Consider the following 11,002-nt stretch of genomic DNA (forward strand, 5'->3'; position numbering starts at 1 on the left):
GTCCTCTTTTGGAAGGCCAAACAAAGTAGTTTCGCTTTCACAACGAAACACACAGCGCCTTCACGACATGGCGGCGGCGGCAACAATACTACAGCGAGAATAAAAGTTACGCCTTCTTTCTTTGCGTGAAGATGTGGGAAGAGTTGCATAACGCCGCCCAAATAGTGACGTAGATATGTGGGGGCGTGTTAGAACGAGCCGTTTTAGGTAGGCGTGGCTGACTCTTAACTTTTATAAAGAATATCTCTTTGGATTTGAGACTTTAGTCTTTGCAACTTTACAGATCTTCTTTATGCACCAAGAGCTTGTAACACTCCAAAGAGAAAGGAAAAATTTAAATCGCATCATATGACCCCTTTAAAATAAATGTGGTCTTACCGCACTATTTCATCTCTGTGTATGATTTGAAGCGGGCAGAATGCTAGCGCTAACGTGCCGTAACTGACGAAAATAACTGTAATTTTTACCCATTCATTCAAATATTGTGCTGCAAAGAGCAATACTAGTTTTAACTTGTCTATAACTTGGCAAATGACTATGGAATAAGCGGGATAATCAATGGCTAGCCGTGCGTTAAAGGATTTTAAATGCACGACGTGGAGGCAAAGAACCGCCCGACGCGAAGCATAGTATGGTACTAGAACTTACTTTATAGTTATTAGCATCCATTTTAGTATTAGTAGTAGCTATTTATGAAATACTAGTATCTATTCCATTGTCACTAGTATCATTATCAATAACAATGGCATAAAAAAAATAAGTGCTAGTATCTAATGAATAAGTTAATGAGTAATTGAATTGAAGTTAGTTGCTATTAAAATAAGTGCAATTATCTATTGAATAGTACTAGTGAAAAAATATATATACTAGTCACTATTGGATTAGGAACTAGTAATAAAAAATTATTAGCATACATGGCACAATATTTAGGTATTTTGAAGGAATAAATGCTAAGCCGGCTTGCCATAATACTTGTTTCCATCGGAGAAAGTGAAGACGACTGAATGTACAATTTGCATAATAGGAACAACCTACAAAACGTTTGCACGATTTCATTGCCTCCTCATTTGCGGAAATATTAAGTATGCAGTTAAAGTCTCCACTTTAATTGGCGATTGGAGGACTCCATCACCTCCGAGAACGTTCCCGCCTTCTGATTGGCCACCTGAGAGCGATTGCTTCATCGGCTCCGCCCACTCGGCTCCTCCCTGTTGCTTTCGCTGCTTCTTGTTCCAGTACTGATTTTGAAGCGTGCAGTGACACGACCATATCAGACAGCGAGAAAAACGGGATTGTACTGCGTTTTAGCGGTTTCTGCGTGAGGATACGGAAAAGCCTCTTCAAGTTTCTGAACATCTGGGCAGAGATGTAACAGTTTCCTGGCATTGTCGTTGTGTTTTTGTTGCGTTTGTTGTATTTGTTGTGGGGACCTCCCTAAAGCTTCAACTCAGGAACTCTGACATTCCCTGTCTTGGCAGCTAAACTGTTTTCCTTTTGCCGCAGTAAGTCTGGAGTTTATAGACGATACAAAAGAGCAATTTGCCGCATTTTACAATGACTTTAAGATCCTTGCTTTGGCTAACGAGTTGTCATGGTTTTGAACATCAAGTTACATTTCTTGCTAAGACGCATTTTGTTTCATGCTCTTTTAAATAGTGCAACACTGTAACCCTTTTTGCAGGGTGGTTTTTAAACTGTTTAATCCCAAATTATTCCCAGTTAATTGGGGACATGTATTTTACTGCATAGACAACCTAAAAACAAACTGCGTGCTTTGTTCTGAAAAAGTTTGTAAAAACTTTTAGAATGTGATTTAATCAGTTACTCATTCAAAAGTGACCACTGACATGTTTACATGGATAATGACCGTGATTTGTATGAAACAAATTTTGGTTCATAAATTATTATTAGACCCTATACACATTACATGTACAGTATATGATAGGTGCATTTGTATATTGTATTATACATGGTTTAATGTTCACAAATGTAACCAGTGGGAATAAATGGGATAATGGCGTTGCTATTGCTTAGTTACAAAGTTCAAGCATTTTAATTTCACTTGACTAGTCTTGACTTTGTACTAAACGCTGGACTGATATAAAAGACCGAAGGTTTTCGGTGCTGGTACAGCACATTTATACTGTCACATATCTGGCCACATGTGTTTTGTTGCCTTAGCAGCAACATGTTTGTGTGTTACAGTGTGCAGAAAATGGCAACTGCTCTCAGTGGACGCCCACCTAACAATCGGAAAGGCCGTATTTTAGGCATTATTGACGCCATCCAGGACGCTGTCGGACCCCCCAAGCAGGCGGCCGCGGACCGCCGGACCGTAGAGAAGACATGGAAACTCATGGACAAAGTAGTAAGTGTCCCGAGTATGTTGCCGATGACGCAACAGTGCTTCCTCTGCTCTCCCGCGCTGAGAGACTTTTCCATGAAGTCGGTTGTTTGGAAGCGTTTGTTTGATACATTGTAGCAAACTGTTTACTGTCTGGCGGCAAACTCGAGAAGTTTGTTCGTTGCTGAAATCCACCCAGTTAACTTTATCTATCTATCTATCTATCTATCTATCTATCTATCTATCTATCTATCTATCTATCTCACAAGTTATGTATATTATAATTTTATATATAATCAATAGACAAAATATTTTTCCACTATTTTATATATGCAGTCCTTTGTAATTTGTGATTTTTCAATTTGTTATATAAAAATTTGTGTATAATATAATATATAATATGTAATATTTATTATTTCATAAGACACGCTTTCAAAAACATTAAAAAATGTGTGTCTATGTATATATATTGTTACACACACACACATACATATAACAAAAATATAAAATTGGAACTTGTATATCTCACAGAAATGTATATTTTGAGCGCCCTTTTTTAACATGTATATATAAAAAGTAATAAAACATGTATTTATTTTTTTATATATGTAGTCCTTTTGTGATTTAAAAAATATTATTTATATATTAATGTTTACATTTATACTATATCTTATGTGATTTATTTCCCATGCATCTATCATTACTATATTTTATAAAAGATTTGTCAGAAATACCACATACCTTTTGAATTTTTTTTAATAAATTGATTATTGAAAATTTTTTTTTAGGTGAGGTTATGTCAGAACCCCAGACTACAGCTGAAGAACAGTCCTCCGTACATCCTGGATATTTTACCTGACACTTACCAGCACCTGAGGCTGATTCTGTGCAAATATGAAGAGAACCAGAGACTTACTCAGCTAAGTGAGAATGACTATTTCAAAGTGTACATCGACAGCCTGATGAAGAAATCCAAAAGAGCAATCCGCCTCTTTAAGGAAGCCAAGGAGAGAATGTATGAAGAACAGTCACAAGACAGGTAGGATGCTTTTTATATTTCACTTATGGTCCATTTTACACATGGTCTGGTCAGTGTTTTGTCCATTACAAAGTGAAACTAAAGGAATAGAGCAGACGTTTCACTTTTGTTCACTGTTGTGCATCATGCTTGAGATGATTGCAGATGGTTTTTAAGATCATCTTTTAGAGTTATCACGGTTGTCAGTCTCAACTTGTACGGCCTTTCTTTTTGACACTGATCTTTTGCCCTTTGAACGTCCTGTTGGATGGACATAGACATAGGAGAGGTCAGGTGTGACTGGTCTGTTCGTTGGGTTTCCTCTGGTGTCAGTTTGAGTCATGGCTAATTATCATGGAAATCCAACTCTGATCAAGAACAGCAGCCCTAATGAAAGAGACTGACCCTCTCTGAAACTAAACCCTTGGTGGGCCGGGCAGACTCTGCGCAGAGGTGAGAACAAAGCGAGAGAGATTATTAACAGAGAAAGTGTGTCTCGGGCATAAGCTGACACATGCAGAATCCTCTCCCTGAGGACCATTAGAGCTCTGGGTCAGCCTGTGCTTTTCAGACATGAAACATGGCCCTTGACCACAGAAGAAAATCTTAGCATCTGGTTTAGAGCGTAGCCTCACATCAATTAAACTGCATTTAGGTCACTGACTATTTGGGAAAATACTGCACAGTTTGAAAACGTATCATAAGACGTTTGATACTGCCAGCAGATAGTGTTTCAGCTGTTGGTTTATATCCCAGTGCTTTTGATTGGCAACTGTGGCTCGGGTTTTGGCAGAAGAGTTTAATTTTAGTAATGCTTTCGATCCCAGTCTCACCAGATTCTGCAGGGGTGAGAAGATGATTGAAATGAAATTTTTGTGGGTTGATGGAAAGGTAAAGCAGCATTTGTTAGCCTGCGGACACCAACTGACAGGCCGTCCTGGCATGTTGTCGTATCCAGAAGCTGTGACTCTCACTCTGGACAGGAGCAGGGATATCGGCTGACAGCTCCTACACATCTGCTGTGTCATTCGTGTCTTAAATCTCTGGGGAGAGATCCTCTACTTTGCCTTCCAGCCTTTGGTTCCCTGTCCCACACAAAGGGGGGATAGAAATGTGTCCTTTTGCAGATTACAGAGAGGAAGGGAGGGAAGACAAAAGGTCAAGAAATCGAGATGAGTGCAGGGCTTAACAATAAGGATGGTTTGATGGCCCAGTGCTAGTTGATGGAACTGTCGATAGTCAGGTTAGTGCTGTGCTGTCAGGGTTTCTTATGATTGATGATCATGTATACATTTTTTGTGGCTTGTAAACGGAAATGTTTGGTTTTCTCACATTGAAAATCTGCTAATTTAAATATGTTGCCACAGTAACATCTGGCTGGCTCACATAGATTGTTTTTTTTTTATCTAGAGCGCAATAGTTATAATGGAAATAATAAATGATAATAAAAAATAAAATATAATAAATATAAATATATATATATATTAGTAGTATATAGTATATTAGTAGTATATTACCATTTGGAATATATAATTTAATAGGAAATTATATTAATACATATACATTAAGTTACAGTAAGAGAGGAGGGAAACAGGAGAAAGAGCCATGTGGAAAAGCAAGGAGAGTTCATTCATAGTGCAGTGGGGCTGCAGGGAGACATCAGTACAAAAGCTGGTCCCCGGCCTGTAGCCAGGCATCAGCCAGGCATCTTCATAGAATAATAATCTCTGGCATCAACGTTAGACAGTCTGTGGAGGACAAAATAGTTCCTAAATAACTTATAATGCCTAGTTTTGTGGTGTCATTGTGATTCACAAATCCACAAATATGCACTGAAAAGTTTTTTAAACATTAAAAGTAAAACGTTTTAAAACATTTTATTTTTTAACCCCTTTTAAGTATTTTCTTTTTAATTATACCCTGTTTTTTAAAACCACACTATTTCATTATTCACCAAATCTGTGTAACTATTTTTCTGTGTTTGTTTACATTGTTGCACAGCTGTGGGCAAATTACAACAACAACAACAGAAAAAGAAGAAAAATTAACCATAAAGCCACTGATATAACAGTAGGGAAAAAAATGAATGTGGTCTTTCTTTGTTTCATTAACTGCACAGTTTTTAATAGCTATTAAAAAGTATCGTCATGGTGATGATACAGACACCCATCTTCAGACTGTGTGCTGTATTCTAGCAATGTCAACCCTGTTTGATAATTATCAGAGGATTGCTGAGGTTCTGAGTTTCTCCTCTTACTGGAAAGATCTAAATGCATTACTATCTATTAGTATTGACATTAAGAAGTGGAAAAAACGGTGGTCTGGAACAGAGATGAATAGGCCGGATGTATTGAATCTAGTCGAGATTGGCAAGCTTTGTTGTATCTGGGGCTGAGGTGGCAATCTTAAGCCTTGCAGTGTTGGATCTCTCATGCTTTAATCTCCTCAGTGTCTTTTTTGGTGACAGAGATGGAAAGCATTGTGGAGAGAAGCGTGAAGCCATGCAGTACATGCCGAACTTCTCTGAAGCTTCAGACTTGGCCTCATTGACGTGCTTGCTTCTCATTCGTCAGGCATCATGAGAAGATCGGCAGATGTTTTAATGTTCCTGTGGCTTTGAGGTGTGAGCAGATGACAGAGAGTCTGCTTTCAACAGAGATAGAGACTTCAGATGCACTGTTCTCAAACTCGCAGAAGAAAATATCTCTGAGGTTTGGCCTCAAGCAGGCCACAGACAGTGGGGACGGTCCATGGAGCTGTTTTGCATTCACACTGACTGTGAAATGACAGTGTATTAACCCCATTCCTTACTCTGCCTCTTCCAGCCTCATCACATCCAAAAACTTTTTTTTTTTTTTAAAGCTGAGAGCCCTTCAAGAGATCTAATTCCCCTCTGAGAAAGGTAATATACTGCACTTGCTCACAAGTGGCAGCCGTCTGTTTAAATCTCCTTTCTCAGCTTGCTCGGTTTAAAGCTGCCTAACAGCTACGGAACATTTGGGGACGTTTTTGCTTTCTACAAATGTGCTAAAAGTGAATTTTCTTCCCAGCTTGCACCTCTACTTCTCTAGCACCTGTAAACCAATTTAGGTGTTAGCACCATGATGTGATGTTTGAAATGTTTTATTTCCTTAAAGCACAGGATACTGAATAACCATCCTTAATTTGTGCTTGACCACAAGCTACTATGTTCTCCGTGCAGATGTTCGATGGATAAACACAATGCTCTAGTTGTTGAAACAGACTTTTTTGGAGTCCATTGCCGTCTGCTGTGAGTAAACAGAATAGGATCTTTATGTTACAGTACAGGGGGCAACAGGAACGTCACGGGATGATGCATGGACTGAACGCTGTCCTGAAACAGACTGAATGTCATTGCTAACGCAGCAGCAGATTTGATGGAAAAGGTCTCTGATGTAGCTTTATCTCAAGACTTCGTCTGAGCTGGTGATGAAAAGCTGAAGTAAAAGTGCAGACCTTGATGGAAACGGAGCTGTGGATTTGAAACTGCTACGTAGATGAACTGAGAGACCGGCATGCCTTGTTGTCTTTGACCTTGAGTAAGCACATTGCAGAGAGCATCTTTTAAAAGGTTAACTCTCTTATTTTTTCTGTGCAAGCAGAAGTTAATCTTCAGCGATTTCTTCTTCCCTAGGAGAAACTAATTATAGGTTAGCTTGTTTGGTGGATGAGCACAATTACCCATTCTCCAATAGTTTCTGGTCAGAAAGTCTTTTCACTATGCATCAGATTATTTCTCTGTTCCAAAGTAATAATTGCATTATCTTTCAGGCTCTTGTTTTGTCTTTTTTCTTATATATAAAAGATGTTGGATCCTTATAAAAGACCATTATAAAACAGAAAGTTCCAGGAAGCTGATTGGAAATACCATTTGGTTGTTTACCTGTCATGGACTAGCCTATATCTTCTTGTTGAAAGGTGGCATTTAATAAGTTTGATTAATGAAAGAGTTTTTTTTTTTTCTTTAAAAGTTTGGGGTTAGTAAGACAAGTCTCTTATGCTCATTAAAGTGGCATTAAATTGCTCATAAATAGTCAAAACAGTAATATTGTGAATAATTATTACAATTTAAATAAAATTATTTATTTTAATGTATTTTAAACTAATTTATTCCTGTGACAAAACTGAATTTTCAGCAGCTATTAAATCAGTCTTCAGTGTCACACTATCCTTCAGAAATCATTCTAACATGCTGAAGAAGATGCTGGTGCTTAAGAAACATTTCTTCTTACTTTCTATGATTAATGATTTAATATTGGTGCATCCCTAGTTTTAACATAGCACGACCTCATACCTTATTGCTTAAGTATACAAAGAAATTATTGACTGCAATAATGTCCAATGTGAGCCAGACCTAGGCACATGATGGACTGCAGCAGGGCATGTCACCCCTTGACTGGAGTTAATTGGAGTTATTTACAGAGTTAGTGAATGCCCTCCAATGGAGAATGAAAGGAAAATATATCCTCCCCTCATCTCAGAGCCTGCAGAACAAATGGGCCCCTCTCCATCCCCCAATCTCAGCCTTCTCCAGCTGTATCCATCACACACAGGAACAATGAAGTTCAAATGGCCAAATAACAGTGGAATAGAGCCAGCTGTTCTACTCAATTAGGGGTCTCCCTGCTCTCTGGTCACTCTTTCATGTTTTCCTGCTCCTTTTCCTTTACCCATTGTGTAACATGTTTGTCCTGCATTGGGGGCTCAATTAAGTCCTCTTGTTATTGCGATCATGTTTGTTTATTTCTCTTAAATTGCCTTGTCAAATGTAAGCCCAGCGCGTGATTAATGAGCAGAGGTCTGCATTTGGGTAAAAGCGCAATTAGCAGCACTCAGTCTACCACCAATCACATGGCACACCACATATCACAACTCCCCCACCCCACCATGCCTCGGTTACCGCACCGTCTGCTCTGCAGTGTGATGATGAGTTTCATCTGGTGCCCGGCTAATGATGGAAAAAGCTTCATTAATGAGGAAGTCACGGACCAATTCTGAGCCTTAGATCTAGGAGATACCACTGTTTACTGCTTTGAATTGGCTTAACTGGAAAAGACTGAGCTTCCGAGAAAATCAGAATAAATTCATTGTCTATGTTCTCTGTAGTTTAACTGGATGGGAATTCTCAAGGTCCCAAAACTTATCCAGGCCTTAAAGGAAGTGGGTTGCCAGAAAGGCTGGGGTCAAAACCGGAAAGGAAAGACGTTGGGATATATGACCTCAAGAGGAAGGGCAAACGCACACATACACACACTCTTACAAGACAGGACATCTTTATACTGCAAATCAGTGGCATTGAGTGCGGGTATCTGTTATGATTTTTGCTCACTCGGATTCTGTTGTACTGTGCCACTTAACCCTCTTTTCAGTCATCTGGAGGAAAACTCAAGGGGGAAGTGCCCCATAACATCCTGTTTTTGTGTTTCCCTTCCACAATTATCCTTTTTCTGTGAACACAAACACATTTATGTCAGAATACATATATATACGCAAGTACACAAATGCTTCTAGCCAGGAATGCAGTTCATAAATCAAGGGTTGGTCATTAGAAGAAACTTTTTTTTTTTGGGTCAACTACTTGTTGTTGCTAATGTATTATTTTAAATAATTTTGTTGACTGATTTGAAAAAAAAGTGTTTTTTAAATATATATTTAGAATGTAAATATCGGTCATTTAAAGTATAGGCTAATCAGTTTATCTGTATATCTGACAGAAATGAATATCATTGCATCCCTAAATGGCAAATTTGAACTCAGTCATTCTCTTGAGTTTCGAGGTTTAGTAGGTTACCGCCACATTAAATTGAGCATGTTAACAAGTGAATGGGACTTCAATGCATTGCAATTTGTTGGCCGAGCTTTTGTGTCAGTGTGCTTGTGTAGAGTATATTTCTAGCCTTATTATAATGCAGTGAGCTGATTTCAGATACAGAACCCACCTGTCCTTAAAACACACATAACCCTTTTGTCTTCATGATTGTCTCTTTGTGCCCCAGCCCCCTGAAATTTGGGGTTCAACCTTTGCTGGTCTCATCTGGAAAAGCTTACAGATGGGACACCTCCTTAAATGAACATCTAATGAATTATCAGCTTTTGAGGTTCCATTTTTGATCTCTGTTGGTGGTTTTAAATGTCAAAACATCTGCTCGCCTCTTCTTGCTCTCTAATATCTCACTTGTTTTCTCCATCTTTGCCTCTCAGTCTTTAAATTCTACGTCTCAGGTGTCATAGGGCGCTGTTGTGTTCGTGAACTGTGTGGGTGAGTGGCACACTTTCCACAGCAGTGAAAATGTGTTTCTCTGAAACCAGAGCCCCATTTGTGACGACTTCTTGTCATCTAAGTGACTGCAAGTGAGTGTTGGCTTGGCCCTGTTTTTTTATTTTTTTATTTTTTGGCGCGGGCAGCAGGTGGTACTTCAGGGTGGATTCAAATCAACCCAAACAGCAAATCAATAGTAGTCTCGACAGCTGCGTCTCAAGTGGTTAGGTGTCTTGTAGAACGAGAGAAGAACAGAATATGAGAGAACAAGCCTTAAATCTGTTCCCATGTTTGCTCTACTTTTAGCAATGTCCCGTCCCCATCTGAGCTCTGGGTTAGGTCCACTGTGGCAGATTTGTGCTTTAAAGAATAGAAACCTGCCTTGTTTCCAGCAAGGTGCTTGGGGAGTCGGGTGTGTGTGTCCAGTCTGGAGAGGGAATGAGGATTTGTCTAGTGAGGTTTTACTGGTCTCCATATGGGACTTTGTTGCGTTTTTGTGTCTATATGGTGCTGGTCTTCTGGGAGTCTGGCTGATGTGCTTGATTTATTGTGATGTGTTTGCCTCTCTATGTTTCCTACTCATATACCGTGTATACACAAACAAACACACACATCAGCAGGCCATCTGAGCGTCAGTCACCATCCACTGCTGTTGCGAATGAAATCCCAGAAGGCAGACTGTGAACAAACAAAACTGAGCATGCTGAATACATACGGAATATATCCTTATCCCACAACATGTTTTTCTTTAAAGAAACCCTTGAGTTTTTTAAAGAAATTAATACTTTTGTTCAGCGAGGATGCATTAAATTGAAAGTGACAGTAAAGACATTTATAATTTTACTGTTTCAAATAAATGCTGGTCTTTTGAACTTTCTAATCATTAAAGGGGTCATATGATGCTATTTCAAATTTTCCTTTCTCTTTAAGAAAGAGAAAAGCTCTTGGTGCATAAAGAAGATCTGTAAAGTTGCAAAGACTAAAGTCTCAAATCCAAAGAGATCTTCTTTATAAAAGTTAAGCGTCAACCACGCCTACCTAAAATGGTTCGTTCTAACACGCCCCCACGTCTACGTCACGATGTGGGAAGATTTGCATAACGCCGCCCAAATGTTCACGCAAAGACAGAAGGCGTAACTTTTATTCTCGCTGTAGTATTGTTGCTGCCGCTGCCGCCATGTCGTGAAGGCGCTGTGTGTTTCGTTGTGAAAGCGAAACTACTTTGTTTGGCCTTCCAAAAGAGGACAATATCCGCTTCATCATGCCTAGAGCTGATCCGTGCTGGTCGCTGACAGCGCGATCAACTTCACGCTGTGGATCGCCGGATCGGCTTTCATCGTGGATGAAGCGGAGTCCAGCC

The 11,002-nt window shown here is 39.2% G+C and overlaps 1 protein-coding gene across 1 annotated transcript in view; it reads left to right on the forward strand.

Annotated features, from left to right (window-relative positions):
* The first annotated feature begins 1,257 nt into the window (after window positions 1-1,257).
* Window positions 1,258-11,002, forward strand: part of LOC107699267 (E3 ubiquitin-protein ligase CBL-B-like) — a 71,649-nt gene continuing 61,904 nt past the window's right edge. Inside the window, exons 1-3 of the mRNA XM_016500471.1 lie at window positions 1,258-1,502; window positions 2,206-2,368; window positions 3,133-3,383. Of these exons, the coding sequence (XP_016355957.1) occupies window positions 2,216-2,368; window positions 3,133-3,383 (404 nt within the window). The 5' untranslated portion in view covers window positions 1,258-1,502; window positions 2,206-2,215. The remainder of the gene's footprint in view (window positions 1,503-2,205; window positions 2,369-3,132; window positions 3,384-11,002) is intronic.

This window comes from Sinocyclocheilus anshuiensis, unplaced genomic scaffold, assembly GCF_001515605.1.
Source record: "Sinocyclocheilus anshuiensis isolate Anshui unplaced genomic scaffold, SAMN03320099.WGS_v1.1 scaffold334, whole genome shotgun sequence".
Taxonomy (NCBI): domain Eukaryota; kingdom Metazoa; phylum Chordata; class Actinopteri; order Cypriniformes; family Cyprinidae; genus Sinocyclocheilus; species Sinocyclocheilus anshuiensis.